The sequence below is a fragment of the Rhodotorula toruloides genome (genome assembly GCF_000320785.1).
Source record: "Rhodotorula toruloides NP11 unplaced genomic scaffold Scaffold35, whole genome shotgun sequence".
Classification (NCBI taxonomy): domain Eukaryota; kingdom Fungi; phylum Basidiomycota; class Microbotryomycetes; order Sporidiobolales; family Sporidiobolaceae; genus Rhodotorula; species Rhodotorula toruloides.
This window is the reverse complement of record NW_015622995.1, coordinates 62,220-76,737: the sequence shown is the minus strand read 5'-3', so window position 1 is coordinate 76,737 and position 14,518 is coordinate 62,220. Positions and strand designations below refer to the sequence as shown.

Below are 14,518 nucleotides of genomic sequence, written 5' to 3'. Positions count from 1 at the left end.
GCGTCGAATCCGACTCGCGCTCCGCATGCTTGCGCCTGGCGAGCCCTGGAGAGATCGCGGGGATCGAGTCCAGCGAGGCCTGCGGTCGCACAGCGTCTCAGCGCGTGTGCTGCTCCCGACCGACCGCTTCATCAGTTATCGGCGGAGAGACGGAAAGTAGGATGGGACGCACCAATAAGGCTGTGCGAGCGAGTCTGCCAAATCCTAAAGAATGCAGTAGCCGTAAGGGATCAAGCCAGAGCGATACGAGCGAGACGAAGCGAGGAGATGGGAAGAAGGAGGAGGAGGAGGCGAGTTGTGAAGAAGGGCTTCCCTCGACCTCGCTCTTGTGGCAGTCACCGTCCGCTAGTGAGCTCAGAGACACGCTATCAAGGTCTTGACACAAGCGAGAGACCCGGCGACGAGCGAGCGGGCGTCAACAAAGATGTACATTTTCTCCCTCGACCTTCTCCTGTTCTGCCGCTAATGTCTACGCCTTCTTGTACTTCCTCCGCATGTACTCGAGCGCGAGCCCTCCAACCGCCGACGCAAACGCCGTCACTCCAACTGCGCCCTCGAAGCCATCAGCCTCGACCTCACTCGTCATCCAAAAGAAACGCTCGCAACTCACCAAACACGATCATCTTTTCGAACCCAAACCTTCCCCAACTCGTCGCGTCGTTCTTGAGCTTGGGGTTGTACAAGCCTTGCGAGACGAGCGGCATGACGATTGATGCGATGCCGCGGACGGAGGAGAGGAGGCAGAAGGTGATCGCGGCGGCGTAGGGGTCTTGGCCTGCTACGTCGCGGGTGGCACCGGACCAGGCGCTGTGTTGTTCCCAGGGTGAGCGCCACTTGAGGAGAGAGAGGAGAGAGGCCTGACGCACACGATCATCTGCGAGGAAAAGCCAAACAAGACCGCAAACCCGTACGTCTTTGCAAGTGTATCCGCCCAACCCCATGCAAAAAGCGCAATGATAGTTCCGAGAACGCCGCACAAGATCGTCGCGGCCGTGTACGACCAGTCGGAGACGTAACCCAGGACGGTGCAGCCGACCGATGCAGCGACGTTGTAGATCCCGACGACGATTTCGGCGACGAATGTGGAGGTCGTGAGTGAGGAGGCGTAGGTGGCGAGGTAGAGCGAGACCGGGAAGGTCGAGAGGGAGGCGAAAAGAGAGGCGATGGCCTGCCGGAGCATGATCGTCAGCCGACGACCAATCTGAAGAAGGCAGCGCACTCACCATCGTCACGAAGACCGGGTCTGTAAGCACTCTCCATGGGAAAGCCGGCCATGGCCCACGCTCGCCTTTCCTGACTCTCGGCGGCGGGATGCGAGGCTTGACGATGTAGACCGAGAGGGCGAAGACGACGGCGGTGAGGAGGGACCAGACGCGGATCATCCACGCGAAACCGACTTTGGAGAGTAGGCCGGAGATGAGGAAGGGGAAGCTGTCGAACGCCCGTCAGCGAGACATTGGGGAGGAGAGGAAGGGGACGCACAGGAATCCGCCGATGCCGGTCCCGCTCCAGATGATGCCGCCTGCGAGACCGCGGCGCTCGTGGAACCACTCTGTGAGCCAAATGAGCACGGGAGCGTAGAGGATCGCGCCGGCCGTGCCGCAGACGACGCCTTGCAAGACGATGAGTTGCCAGACCTGCGATGAATGCGGGTCAGTCGACTGTTCTCGTCACACTCAAGCAGCAGTCCGCCGCTTCCGGAGTCGCGAGCGAAAGAGCCGGCTCGGCAAAAGGACGGAATACGGCGCACCTTGGTCGCCCAGCTCGAGAGGAGCATACTTCCGCAGTTGACAACGAGCGACACCCAAAGACTCGTCTTGACCCAGTCAGGATACCGTCGGAAGACGATGACGATGGCGATGGGCAGGCAGAACTGGATTCCGAGTTGACAGGATCCGATGGCGGAGAGGGCGGACAGCGAGGAGGATGACCATGGAGGGGTGCTTTGGAGGTATACGAGGATTGTCGCAAACGAATAGCTGTAGCCCCACTGCTTTGAAGGAAGCCTCGGTCAGGGTGAAGGAGCGGAAAAGAGGAGTGTCGAGACTTGCGATGAAGGTCCTGCGGAGCGCAAGGGTCAGCGGCGGGCGCGCAACACTTTCGGGGGTCGACACTGGACGCACTCGAGGATGAACGCGGCCACAACAAACTGCCACGCTCCTCGTCCACGATCCATGGGAGGAAGCGAGACAGCCGTCCCCTCCCCGTGCTCGAGGTTCAGGCTTCGCAAGCTCGACTGTCTCGTCGTTTCCGTCGTCGAGAAGCCGTTCCCAGTCGTCGGCAGGATCTCTGAGGGTGGGTACGAGGATGTGGGGGTTTTGAGCGAGGGAGGGGTCGAGGGACGCGAGTGCGCTGGCGACGGCGGCGCGGGCGTGATGGCGTCGAGCTCGATGGGTTCCAAGGCTCGTGCCATCGTCGTTGTGAGTCTAGCGAGACCAGCAGAGCGACAGAAAGAGCGCGAGAGCGTCGACGAAGGGAACCCGCAAAGTGGAGACTTGACTCGCCGGTGCACGTCAGCGCGGTGTGTCCGAGCGGGGCTAACAGCGTCGTAAGAGTCCCAGCTGATCCAATCTGCCCTCGGCGAGCCCTTCTGAGCGAGTCGAGCGAGGTCGCCATCTCCAAGTCGTCGTCGCCGTCCCTCTCCTGGCGACCAACTCTTCAACTCGCTTGTTCCGCCCCGCTGTTGGCCTGTGCACGCTCATACACGCTCACTGGACCCTCTATCACTCGCCGCACCGCTTCGAACGCGCGCAAACGAGCCGTCACCCGCGTCTCGCCTCCTCCATTTGTGATTGACATCACTCTTCAGCCTCCTACCGCCTCCAGCACCCCAGACGATGGCACAGACGCCTCGCAAACAGCCTGCGAAGAAGACAGTGGTCGCGAAGAAGGCGGTCGTGCAGAAAAAGGTCGCGGGAAAGACGCTCGGAGGTGGGGCTGGAAAGGGTCCCAGGAAGAGCACTGGCGGCAAGACGAGGCGTGAGTCGCAGCTTCCCACACTCTTTGAAGCTTTTGAGGCTTGCTGGAGGCGCTTTGCGGGCTTCGCGGCGGCTCTGCGAGAGGGTCACTCCTTCGAGATACTTGGGGCGGCGTGATGAGCTCGACAGCAGCGTCAGAGAGGCTGTTTTGAGCTCTCAGCCGATCTCTACGGTTCTCTCGAACGTACTGACCCCGCGCACCTGCCTACAGACGGCCAACCCGCCGCCCAACCCGTTCAACGCAAACCCCGACGCTTCCGACCGGGCACTCGCGCGCTGCAAGAGATCCGGCATTACCAGAAGGGCACGGATCTCTTGTTGCGGCGACTTCCTTTCGCGCGGTTGGTGCGTCAAGCCGTTCCCGCTTTCAGTCTGCTCTCGAGACTTCCAGGAGGAGAAGACTGATGAATGTTACCGGTTGCCGCACAGGTACGAGAGATTGCCATGGAGTTCTTGGCGGACGACGAGGAGGGTAACGCGCCTGGGTTGAGGTGGCAGAGTTCGGCGCTGTTGGCGCTGCAAGAGGCGACAGAAGCGTGCGTCTCGGTTCTTCCAACTCCTTGTGCTCCAGCTCTCGCTTCAAGCGAGCAGGGACCTCATCCAGGCTGTACGAGTAGACTGACGCGACTGTCCGTGGCACAGCTACCTCATCCACCTCTTCGAAGACTCCAACCTGTGCGCCCTGCACGCCAAACGCGTCACAATCATGCAGCGCGACATGCAACTCGTCCGCCGTATCCGTGGCGACTTTATGTGATCCCCCTTTACCCTTCAGTTCGAGCTGGAGTTGGCGATACCCCGGAGGATGAGGAGGAGTGTTGTACTGGTTCCTCGACGTCTTTCGCTTGGATCGGATGGTGTGCGCGGTGCGTCGGAAGGAACGGATGTAGGACTGTATAGAATAGCTTTCTGATTGATCAATAAAGCTAGTCCAATACATCGCCTGTGTCCCCTCGTACGAGAAAGCCTCCGCCAAAGTCTACTTCGACCGCCTCGCCGCATGTTCTAAGCTCGGCCAGCCTCACACAACCACCTCCCCATCCGCACCGCCCAACCTCACCCTCCCTTCCTCCACCCTCTCCCCCTCCTCCCACCCATCACTCACCTCCTTGACTCCATAAACCATCTTCGGGCGCTCCATAACCCTCAGTCTCTCCTCCGCTTCTTCCGACCCCGGCGGGGTGGAGAGAATGAGTGGAGAGGGGTAGTAGGTTAGGTAGGAGAAGAAGGCGGTCGAGGCGCCTATGAAGGAGCCGGCTAGGACGTCGGTTGGGTCTGCACGGGTCAAACTCAGGGTTAATGAGTGAGGAAGGCAGGAGGAAGGAGAGGCAAGGACGAACGGTGGTAGTGGTCTTCTAGACGAGTCACGACAATCCACCCTGCGACGAAGAGCGGTGCGAGGACGATCGAGAGGCGGAGGAGGCGGGATTGGAGGGGTCCTGAGCGAGGGAAGGGGGCCGCGAACGCATAGGCGCCTGTTTGTACTCGCCGAAACCGTCAGAGGAAAGCAACGCAGAGAGGCGAGGGGTGGGAATCCACCGTTCTTCCCGGCTAGGTACAAGCTGAGGAAGAACAGCCCTTGCCACGCCGTCGACGAGTGGCCGGATGGAAAGCTGCGCCTGCCGTCCTTTACAAGGGCAAGAGGGCCGGTACAGGCGTGCGCAACGGCGTCCCACTGACAGCGGGAGAAGAAGTCGGGGCGGAGGCGGCCGACCTGCGCGCGAACCATGTTCAGCACGAGCAGCACGATAAGTAGAGCTGAAAAGAGATCAAAACGCACCCTGTTCTTGATGCACTCGACGATCATACGCATGAACGCCCGACTTGCGCTCAGTCCGAGGATGCCGTGGTGGACGTCATGCAAGCTCCGTTTGAAGAGGCCGCCCACGAGGACGATGACGAGGATGGGCAGGTACCAGGTCAACTGGTCGAGGAGGCTGCCTGGATACGCAGGGACTCGTTCGCCTCCGTGAGGCCACTGGAAGTCGGGGTCGTTGAGGTAGTGCGCTGGGTCGCGCTCGTAGGGGTAGATCTGCTCGACGTAGTATGTCGCCTGTCCGAGGATGAGCACGACGGCCCAGTCGACGAGGATCGGGGGCGTGAGGAAGCGGAGGTGGGGGTTGGAGCGGATGCGAGCGACGAGGCCAGCCATTCGCGTGTCGCACCGGTTCGATGTGTAGCACGAGCCTCGTCAGGAAAGAGCACAGAGCAAGGAAAGCAAGCGAATGGTTCGTTGTCAAGAGGCGAAGTGTCCGAACCTCCAGGTCTCGGTGATTGACGTCGCGAGAGGGACATGAGGAGGAATGGGCGATACGGCACACGCCCAGCTGCACGAAGTCGTTACTCGTGCTGCACTCTCCTGCTACGCCGCTCTTCCAGCGAACGGCAAGCCCAGGCGTCGCTCGAGCAACCACCCCGAATGGACCGTCCTAGCAGCGGTGGTCCTGTATCGCGACGAGCAGGCTCGTTGCGTGTCAATAGGGTGAGTGCAAACCCCTGGCACTCCGTACGAGCGCCCGCTGACCTCCTCGTCCTCCAGGACCGGCCTGAAAGCGCTTCCTCACGCTCGACTGCCTGTGCACGGCGATGTCCTGCACGACTCGCACGCCGAGGTCGTAGCTCGTCGAGGCTTCAAGCGATGGATGTACAGACAGATTGAGCGGGAGATAGAGCTCGAGCGGGGCAAGGGAAAGGAGCGAGAGGGAGCAGGAGGAGACGGCAAGGAGAGGAGGTACTTCGAGCGGACGGCGAGGGGATCGTGGGCGCTGAGAAGCGAGTGGCAGGTCGCGATGTACATCAGCACTTTGCCTTGTGAGTACGACTCCGTCCCGCCGCGTTGTGAGCGAGCTGACCGTTGTTTTCTCGCAGGCGGCGACGCTTCGACTTTCTTTCTCTCGCTTAGCGCGCCGTCCGATGCACCTGCTGCGCCAGAAGTGCCGCAGACGTCGTCTTCTGTCGTTGCGGAGACGCTGCCGTCGTCAGTGACCCCTGCGACGCCTCACCAAGCCCTCGTCGAAGCCGCTTCCCTCGGACTGCACACCTCTCGCTCCTCTCCCACCTGCCCGTCAACATCCTCAGCCCCTGCGACTCCCCCAACAGTGCACCGCGGCAGAGTAGCCTACTCCGCCCTTTCCATTTTGCGCACCAAACCCGGCCGCGCCGACTCACCACCTACGACCTCCCATTCCTGTAGCGACAAACTTGCGCTTTGGGCTCTGCTCGGGATGCAGGGAGGTCTGTTGAGTGCTTTAGGCGACGGAGTGGAGAAAGTCAAGCTGAGTTTGGTCGTTGTTGGAGGAATCAAGGAGGAGTTGAGGGAGAAGGTGGGCGAGGAGGTGAGGAGAGCGATTGGCGGGCGACTCGAGGACTGGGCGCGGCGGTCGGGGTTGGATGAGGGGGAGTTCAGCGTGCCGAAGGCTGCTTTCACGGACCGCGATTTCGAGCATTCGAGGGAAGTCGTTGCGGCGAAGGAAGGGTGCGAGTTAACAGACGTCCTGAGCTGCGGCGAGTGTACGTAACCTCTCTTTGTCCCTCACAGCCCTCTTGAAGCTGTGCGGGCCCAGACGCTGACGAGCGACGCACTCACGCAGCCCTCTCATTTGTCGCCGACCTACCCTCCTCTCTTCCCGCCGTCGAGGGCATCAATAACGGTATCCGGCAAGGCGCGTCGAACAAGCGCAAGCCTGGAGAACCGCTCGATGCGAAGCGAAGGTGAGTGCGAGTGCCTGTTGGTCCGCGGAAGAGTCGCATGGGAGTTCCTCCGGATCCATCGCCCATGGCGTCTTGCGCACCTCGCTAACCCCTCTCTCTCAGGTCCCGCCTCTCCAAACTCAGTCTCTTCGAGACGCAAAGCGCGCTTCAAGCACAGCTGGACTCGACGAAACCGTGCGTGCCCGTCTCCTCCTCGCGGACCTTCCTATTATAACCTCCCTTCTCTCCCCACTCGCAGCCCTCCCTCGCTCACCTACTTCCAAGCGAAACACTCCGCTCCTCCCTCCTCCCCCGCCGCGCGCTACCAACGCCTCAAGTCGCTCGTTCGCAGCGCAGACGGACCCTTCGCAGGCTGGCTCGTCAGCGGCCAGCCATGGGAGTCATTCGATGCGCAGGGCAGATTGAGCTCTCGTAGCGACGAGCAAGAGGTCGCTGGAATATGATATCGGATATCATGGACGTTCAACACAGATGGGACTTTACTGAGAGAGTATAGCGAGTCGGCACGAATGGGTTTTCGAGGGAACAACAGATGTATATCGCGATGGTGAGAGTAATAGGAGGAGAGAAGGAAATCCAATGACGGCTTAGTTGGGCGGCGGCGCGAGCGGGTTCGTGAGAGCTGGCGGGAAGCGAGTCAGGTCAGCTCCGTCGTCCTGCGAGACTAGCGCAAAGCAACGCACCCGACACTGCCGACCAGTCGACGTCCGACCCAGGCTGGCCCAACGCAGCGGGTGTCAACCTGCTCGTCTGCGGCGTCGGCATCGTCTGCGGATCCGCGCTGCTCGGCCCGAAACCCCACTGCCACGACTCGCCAAACAGCGGCTCAAAGTCGTTCAAGACGAGTCCGAGCGCGTCGTCCATCGGCACGGCCGCAGCGGTCGGAGGAGTCGGGTTCGAGTTGGGCGGGACAGTCGCGTAGATGCCGGCGCCAGCGCCGTAGACTTGGCCAGGCGGAGGCGGTTGCGACGTCGCCCAGGACGGGTGTGCCGCAGGAGGGTAGGCCGCAGGCGCCTGCTGGACGCGCTGCTGCTGTGCCTGGCCGGGCGCGAAGGAGTTGGCCGCGCCGGCGAACGAGATCTGCGAACATAGTCCTGTCAGCTCAACATCCGTGACTGCAAACGAAAATTGCGCTTACAGGGGCGTTGTTGGCAGTCGGCGAAGGCAAGCGACCCTTGACGCCCGTCTCGAGCAGCATTCGCACGACGTTCGCCTGCGCGCGCGAAGGGTGCAAGTCGTTCGTCGCAACAGCATCGAGAAAGGCGGCCCCGAGTTCGAGGAGGCGAGGGAGCTTCTGGGTATAGAGCCAGGGCGGTTGGGGAGTCGGGGTGCGGTTGACGACGAGGTTCGCCGTCACGAGGCCCTGTCGGAGCAAGGGTCAGCTACTGCGCACCCGAATAAACAGTTCTGACACGCACCTCTCCGATGAGCTTGGTGAGGAAAGTCATGGGGAAGGCGTAGGCGACGCAAGTCTGCCAAGGAGAGGCTCGTCAGAACGCAATATCGAGGAAGAGCGAAGAGCACGCACAATCGCGTCCATGCCCCACTTGCTCTGTTCCACCATCTGGTCGTCGAGGATGAGCTTCCTCCAGCCATCCGACCGCTCCGCCTCCTCCCACTGCACCTTCCTCCACTGGCCGACGACCCGGCTCTCCTCGCTGAGCGAGAAGAGGAGGAACTCGGCCGACTTGACGAGGCGCTGGATGCCTTCGTACTCCCAGTCATTCAGGCTGCGCGGTCCGTCGGTACGCATCCGCTTCGGTCGGTTGTCGCTGCTGCTCGACGGTCGGCCTTCGCTGCTCGAGCCGTCCGACGAGGCGTACATGCGCGTGTTCTTCCACGAGGTGTAGCAGGTGACGTGGAACTGTGAGAGCAAGACAGTCAGCATGCCGAGGACGCCAGACGGAAAGGGAGGGCGCGCACCTGGAGGGTGATGAACTCCCTGAAAGGCGAGATGACCGTCATTGCGAGCGGGTCAACTCCGAGCTGGCGAATGAGCACCGGGATCCAGGTGTCGTCGAACGAGCGCATACCCTGGTTGTACCGCTCGAGGTCGGGCTTGGGGATTCTCCGCGTGCGCTCGTAGCTGTAGCTTCGGAGGATCGGGCGCGCAACTTCAAACATCTCGACTGAGGCGGCGAGGCTGTACAAAAAAGCGTCAGCAGTCGTCTAAAGACCATGCGCGGGGGAAGGCAACGCACCGAACGTCGAACGGCTGAAGGGCGAGCGAGGAGAACAGCCGGGTCGTGGTGAGCGCCTGCGCGCCCTCCATATTGCACCTCCTTCCGCTCTGGACGTTTCCGTGTACGTCGTTCGAAAGTAGCCAGTAGTAGAGCCGGAGGTCGCGCAAGAGGTCCTTCGGAATCGGCTGACCGCTCGCGCTGGCCGAGTAGGCGCGCGAGAACTTGCTCACAACGTCCTTCAGGTCCAGTCGTTCTGCCGTACGCGCAAGGATACCTTGCAGCATCCAGCTCGCGAGACCGTTGAGCTTCGAGTGTCGCATCGCGTCTTTGTCGTCGAGACCTTCGAGTCGTCGCGCGCCGAACTGGGTCGGCTTGTACAGGTTGAGGAGGTCGATCGCGCGCAGGAAGTCGGTCGTGAGCTCGTGTGGCTGCGGATTGAGGAGTTGCGGAGCAAGAATGGCGTTGAGGAAGGTGACGAGGGTGAGGTGGAGTTGCTGAGGGAAGGGCGAGGAGTAGGCGGTCGCGAGGAGGAGGATCGTGTGGAAGAGGAGGGGCGACTTGGTTCGTACCGCCATGGCGTTGCGGTCCTCGTCAAGGGAGAGCATCATCACCCACGGATGAAGCGAAGCGAAGAAAAAGTCGAAGAGCTGCTGGCACTCGTCCGGGCTCAACACCCCGCGCCGCAGGACGTCCGGCGAACCGTAGTCGCTCATCTCCATCACCGACATGCGCGGCGCCGGCGCACCCTGGATTGAGTCGATCGTGGCGTTGATCTCGTGAAGCGGGTTTGCCGAGGCAGCGAGATGCCTCGTGACGCTCGCGTTGTCGTCCGTGTCGTTGCCGTCTTCGGACGAGTTAGGAGAGGGAGAACGGTCGCGGTTGGGGAAGGCATCGACGGAGTCGTCGTCGGCCGCGTTGGCGGAAGGGTTGATGTGGAGCGCAGACTCGACAGTCCGCATACGCGTCGTCATCTCGAAGAGAAGCCTGGGCGGAAGTCGTCAGCACGTCTCCAGCACTAGGAAGCGGGTAGACGCACTTCTCCATCCTGCTGAGAACCGCAGGTTCGCTCGAGCTAGTGTCCGCCGCCGGGCTATCGGGAGGTCGGGGGATCGTCTTCGTGCCGGGCGGGAACTTGCACTCGAGTTTGTAGAGCTCGCATCGTCGGCAAGGGACTGTCAAGCAAGGCGTGAGCACGAATACAAGCGGATAGAGGCAGTTTGAGCGCACCGTAAGGCGGCCCTTCGCATCTGCGAAGCGAAGGGTGTCAGCCAGCGTCTCGCTTTAGGACACCTGTAGGAGGAGACGCACTTCTGCTTGACGCTCTTGCAGCTCGCGCAAGCCGCCTTGCTCCGCTTCTTCTTCTCGGCTGTCCCTCCGTTCCCTCGTCCGCCGGCCCTGGTCGATCCTCCGCCGCTCGCCAAGTCGTCCGCCGTCCGCTTCCTCGCGGTCGATGCTCCTCCACTGTTCGTCGAAGCGCCCTTGGCGGCGTTTCCAGACCCAGAACCTGCCCCGACGGTTGCTGAGGGACGGACTGCTCCCGCTCCTCCAGCGCCGACCAGAAGGCCGCCGCCTGCGTTCACCGACGCGTCCTGATGTACTCGCTGGTCCATCTGAGCCGCTCTAATCGCCGCGTACGGGTCGGTGAGCGTCAGACGCTGATGAGGATCGCCAGAGACGGGGATGGGCTGGTCGCGCTGCTGGTGCTGCTGGACGCCTGGTTGGAGACTGTGGAGCGTCGGAAAAGCCGTGTCCGGGCTGCCCTGCATCTAGCAGCTGCACGCGACCCTCGTCTCCCGCTGTTCGTTGTGGAGTTGGCCCCGCTTGATCGTGCCGCGGCGGGCAGAGGCGAGCGGGCGGCGTGGGCGACTTAGATGTCGTTGTACGATCTCACTGAATCGCTAGCACTTGCGCACGAGCACAGCGGAGCGCGCAGAGCGCGTGGTGGAGGGCGAAGCGGCGGGTTGAGATCGCGGGGGTGGACGGGGGCGGAAGACGTGAAGGATGGCGAGAGGCTTTCTGACGCTCTCGTGGTGACTTGCGAAGCCTCGCACATAAAGAGACTCAAGCGGGAGCGAAACGAAGCAAGTGAAGCAGGCTTATAAGCGGGAGAGGCGTTCCAAGCCTCGTACAGGCGTGCTGAGGTGTTCTAGAAGAGCTCGATCTCGAGAGAACGTCACTGGGAGGACGACAGCGAAAGGAGGCGGGTAGGAGGGCGAAGAGTCTGTCGCTGTCGAAGCCTGCACGGGGACCTTCACGAGTCGAGCCGCTTTGCGTGTAGCGGAGTGGTCAAGGAGCGTCGCATTGCAGTCGAGGTACTGTTCGTCAAGTCAGCTGCGCGTCTGCACGAGCTTAAGCTTGACCTTGGCGCTCCCGCTCGTGACCTTCTTCGTCTTCTTCGCTGGGGCGGGAGGCGCTTGAGTGGGGTCGGCAGCCTTGCTCGGCCACATGTAGGGCGAGACAACGCTGTAAGCCAGGGGTTCGGTCGAGAAGACCTTGGCAAGGTCCGGGTCGTCGAGGTCCATCCCGCGCTGCATCCAGGCGCGCGCCGTCTCGAAGCAACGCTTGCCGTACTCGACTTCGCCGGGAACGGATTTTGGCGGGAGAGCAAAGGCGAGGCAGATCCGGTGGTTCAGCAGCTTCCACCAGAGCTCGTGCGTCGGGTCAACAAGCGGTTCGCCAGCCTTGTGCCGGGCTTCGAGCCATTCGGTTGCGGCAGTGAAGAGCAGGATGCCTTGGAGCTGGCGAATGTTGCTGACGGCGCGCCAGAGAGTTGGAAGCGATGAAGGGCAAGGTTTGATGGACCGGATGCCGGCGATGAGAACGTCTCGGAACGGGACAAGGTCAGGCTCGTCCGGACCGAGTGTTTCGAGGTGGTCGAGGAGACTCTGTGTGCGAGACCAATGGTCAACGGTGTTTGACGATGATTCTGCTCATTTCGACAGCGTACCTTCGCAGGGAAACCTGGAGTTTTTCGAGCTCGCAAGGAAAGGAGCCTTCGTCGTCAACATCGCTCGCGCCGAGTTCCGTCTGAACCGGGTCGAAGCCCCAGATAGCCTGCATGGCGCGTCAGCGTGCATGCGCAGGGTACAACGGAAAAAACGCGCCTTCATCGACTGACGCAAGCGCAGGCCGTCCAGAGACTGATAATCCGCCTTCGACGCGCCCCAAACCACCTGGACCAGGTGCTTCACGACCGTTGTCTGCAGCGGTACGCCACATAGTGCACGCGCAACGGCGATCTCCTGCTCCAACGGCTGAGAGAGGAAGGACGAGTCCTTCCCGCAGTACGGTTTGTGGCCTGACCAGACCTGCGAGCGAAATTGAGCGCTTCAGCCGATTTCAGATGCAGCAAATAAATCCTCACGCACCTCTGCAAAGTGTTCCAGCGAGCAGAAGAAGAGGTCGATGCCTTCTCTGGCGCAGGACGAGCATCGCTTGGTCGCTTCAGCATCGCACACGATGCAGCGGCGGGCAGTCAGAGAGGTCATTTTCGGACTTAAGAGCAGTCTGAGCGGGTCAGCTAGGCAGGCGAACGCGTGAGCGGGAGCAAAGTGAGCGGTCGAGGTCGAAGGGAGGCCAAAGGGCGCGGGTCTCCCTCGTCCTCCTCACTCGCTGCTTCAGATTGGGCTTGCTTGCTGCTTGTGACCGTGCTACGACTGCTCTCGAGCGTCTAGTGACCGGCGCCTCGCTTCTCACGCTCTCCTTCACCACCTCGCCAACTTCATCAGTCCTCGCGGTCGACTTCGGTTTGCACCGCGACAACAGCTTGCGACTACCAGCGATGGACACGCAGACGATGGGAGAATGCTTGGTGTGCGGAACGGAAACGAAGAACCGGTGCTCAGCGTGCGCGAAGGCAGGAGTTGACCTCTTCTTCTGCTCGCCGGAACACCAGAAACTCGTGCGTCTCCCTTCACCTTTTAGGCTCACAGGTGCGTGAAGTGACTGACTATACTTCACCAAGCCAGGCCTGGCACATGCACCGGATGTTCTGCGGGCCTGGCAAGGCCAACCCGTTCCGCTGGCCTCCCCTTACGCCCAAAGAAGCTGAAGCAGCCACGCGGATCTTGGACTTGCCTATCAACACCGTCATGCCCCACTCCGCGACGCTTTTTCAGGAGCTGCAGGTGGTCGTGCACTGCCCGCGCAGCGAAATGCCTTTGCGCTCCTCCCCACTTGGGCTCCTGTCTCCGATTGTTTCGCTGATGAAGCATTCATGCGTACCCGTAGCGAGTCCTTCAAGAACTCTCTCAGCCTTCACACCTGCAGACGTACCCGCCAGCCCTACACGGAAACCTTCTTCGCATTGTACGGGTGCACCTGTCCGCGCACAGCCAGCAGCCCGCTACGACGGAAGGCATCGAGTTTCTTACGCTACTCGGCGAGGCATCTCATCTTAACGAGTTCGAGTCTGACCCACCGCCTTGGTTGACGGGCTACCTTCACCGGCTTAGCGTCTTTGTGGCTCTCAGCAAGCCGGCAAACGCAGTGCATGCGATGAAGTACCTCACCGGAGCAACCAACCGCCTCTTCTTCTACTTGGAAGACCCAGCCAATGCGAATCCTGATGCAGCACGAAAGGTCGGCGATGGTGTCGCGGCGTTCCTCGACTCCATCGTGAAGTTGCCTCGCCTCGTCGTGGTGCGCTGAGTCTGTCGGATCGCCGGAAATGCATTCCTACCTTGCAACGCAGTGACGCTTCGTGTCGTGATATCCTGCTGCCTGAGACGGAGCTGAGAGGCTGGCATCTTCCAGCCGGCGCAAAGACTCGCCCTCGTGTCTCCTTTGAAGGCTCTCCTCGCATCTCGCTAGAAGCTCGCTCATACGCAGAGAGTGAGAGAGATAGAGAACGCCATTTTCAGATTCGCACACACGTAGAGAGAGAAAGAGAGAGGAAGGGGAGACGACTGCATGTGGGAACCCCTTCTCTTTTCGGACTCACGGAACCTCCGCCGCCCTTCTATTCCGCTCCGCTCAAGCGCCAGGCCAGACACCACCGCTTAGGCCGAGACGAACTGCGAGACGTGCTCCTGGACCGTCTTCTTGATCTCGGCGTCGAGCTCGGGGGTCATCTTTCCGGCCGAGACCTTCTCGAGAAGCGACGACTGGCTCTTGAGGTGGTCCTTGAACGACGCCTCCCACGCGCCGATCTTGTCGACGGGGACGCGGTCGAGGAGACCTGCGTGAGTCCGAGGTCAGTCGAGCGTCTCAGGTTGGAGAACTGTCAAGTCCTGTACCGTTAACACCGGCGTAGATGATCGGGACCCTGTGTGTGGAAGTAGGTCAGCGAAGGCCTTCTGTCGTCGAAGGAGGGATGGTCACGTACTGGATCTCGATGGGCAAAGGCTGGCTGTTGGTGCGAAATGCGAGTCGTTGGATTGTCGAGACGTTGAGACGTGCGCGAAAGGCGAGATGAGGCGAGATATGGGCGGCGAGAGGCGAGCAAGCGGGAGAGGTCGAGGAAGACGAGGAGGCGACGAGAGAAGGGGAAGTCGTGACGTTCCGAGGGCGGAGGAGATCGCACGTAGGTGATTGTTCAAGGTGGTCGAAGGGAAGGCAGCGAGGAGGAGAGAAAGCGAGCCTAGTCAGTTCACCTCCTTCGGACCAACCTTCTCCTCTGCCTCCCGCGCTACGAGCGAAACCGCC

The 14,518-nt window shown here is 61.4% G+C and overlaps 8 protein-coding genes across 8 annotated transcripts in view; 3 read left to right on the top strand and 5 right to left on the bottom strand.

Annotated features, from left to right (window-relative positions):
• Positions 1–469: 469 nt before the first annotated feature.
• RHTO_05655 (MFS monocarboxylate transporter) lies at positions 470–2,413 on the bottom strand (the record flags this gene model as incomplete). Its single annotated transcript, XM_016419316.1, has 8 exons — positions 470–546; positions 611–807; positions 867–1,168; positions 1,224–1,431; positions 1,483–1,637; positions 1,751–1,990; positions 2,052–2,061; positions 2,124–2,413. The coding sequence occupies 8 exons, from the start codon at positions 2,411–2,413 to the stop codon at positions 470–472; spliced, it is 1,479 nt and encodes a 492-aa protein (XP_016269844.1).
• Positions 2,414–2,837: 424 nt separating this feature from the next.
• Positions 2,838–3,735, top strand: RHTO_05654 (histone H3-like centromeric protein A; the record flags this gene model as incomplete). Its single annotated transcript, XM_016419315.1, has 4 exons — positions 2,838–2,979; positions 3,190–3,323; positions 3,408–3,514; positions 3,621–3,735. The coding sequence occupies 4 exons, from the start codon at positions 2,838–2,840 to the stop codon at positions 3,733–3,735; spliced, it is 498 nt and encodes a 165-aa protein (XP_016269843.1).
• Positions 3,736–3,999: 264 nt separating this feature from the next.
• Positions 4,000–5,130, bottom strand: RHTO_05653 (phosphatidic acid phosphatase type 2/haloperoxidase; the record flags this gene model as incomplete). Its single annotated transcript, XM_016419314.1, has 4 exons — positions 4,000–4,253; positions 4,319–4,453; positions 4,518–4,692; positions 4,759–5,130. 4 exons carry the CDS (start codon positions 5,128–5,130, stop codon positions 4,000–4,002), a joined length of 936 nt encoding a protein of 311 aa, XP_016269842.1.
• A 151-nt stretch (positions 5,131–5,281) lies between these two features.
• RHTO_05652 (tRNA-specific adenosine deaminase) lies at positions 5,282–7,132 on the top strand (the record flags this gene model as incomplete). The annotated part of the gene is made up of 6 exons (XM_016419313.1): positions 5,282–5,460; positions 5,518–5,789; positions 5,847–6,488; positions 6,569–6,689; positions 6,792–6,863; positions 6,928–7,132. 6 exons carry the CDS (start codon positions 5,282–5,284, stop codon positions 7,130–7,132), a joined length of 1,491 nt encoding a protein of 496 aa, XP_016269841.1.
• Positions 7,133–7,276: 144 nt separating this feature from the next.
• On the bottom strand, positions 7,277–10,638 carry RHTO_05651 (C6 transcription factor; the record flags this gene model as incomplete). The annotated part of the gene is made up of 10 exons (XM_016419312.1): positions 7,277–7,311; positions 7,373–7,769; positions 7,828–8,052; positions 8,108–8,161; positions 8,218–8,553; positions 8,613–8,832; positions 8,891–9,856; positions 9,909–10,044; positions 10,100–10,119; positions 10,181–10,638. 10 exons carry the CDS (start codon positions 10,636–10,638, stop codon positions 7,277–7,279), a joined length of 2,847 nt encoding a protein of 948 aa, XP_016269840.1.
• A 561-nt stretch (positions 10,639–11,199) lies between these two features.
• Positions 11,200–12,360, bottom strand: RHTO_05650 (zinc finger, MYND-type domain containing protein; the record flags this gene model as incomplete). The annotated part of the gene is made up of 4 exons (XM_016419311.1): positions 11,200–11,757; positions 11,834–11,926; positions 12,046–12,180; positions 12,241–12,360. The coding sequence occupies 4 exons, from the start codon at positions 12,358–12,360 to the stop codon at positions 11,200–11,202; spliced, it is 906 nt and encodes a 301-aa protein (XP_016269839.1).
• Positions 12,361–12,653: 293 nt separating this feature from the next.
• On the top strand, positions 12,654–13,522 carry RHTO_05649 (zinc finger, MYND-type domain containing protein; the record flags this gene model as incomplete). Its single annotated transcript, XM_016419310.1, has 3 exons — positions 12,654–12,773; positions 12,841–12,999; positions 13,103–13,522. 3 exons carry the CDS (start codon positions 12,654–12,656, stop codon positions 13,520–13,522), a joined length of 699 nt encoding a protein of 232 aa, XP_016269838.1.
• A 418-nt stretch (positions 13,523–13,940) lies between these two features.
• RHTO_05648 (ATP synthase subunit alpha) overlaps positions 13,941–14,518 on the bottom strand; it is a gene marked incomplete at both ends in the record, with an annotated part of 2,553 nt that continues 1,975 nt past the window's right edge. Inside the window, 3 exons of the mRNA XM_016419309.1 lie at positions 13,941–14,051; positions 14,110–14,138; positions 14,199–14,453. Coding sequence (XP_016269837.1) covers positions 13,941–14,051; positions 14,110–14,138; positions 14,199–14,453 — 395 coding nt within the window. The remainder of the gene's footprint in view (positions 14,052–14,109; positions 14,139–14,198; positions 14,454–14,518) is intronic.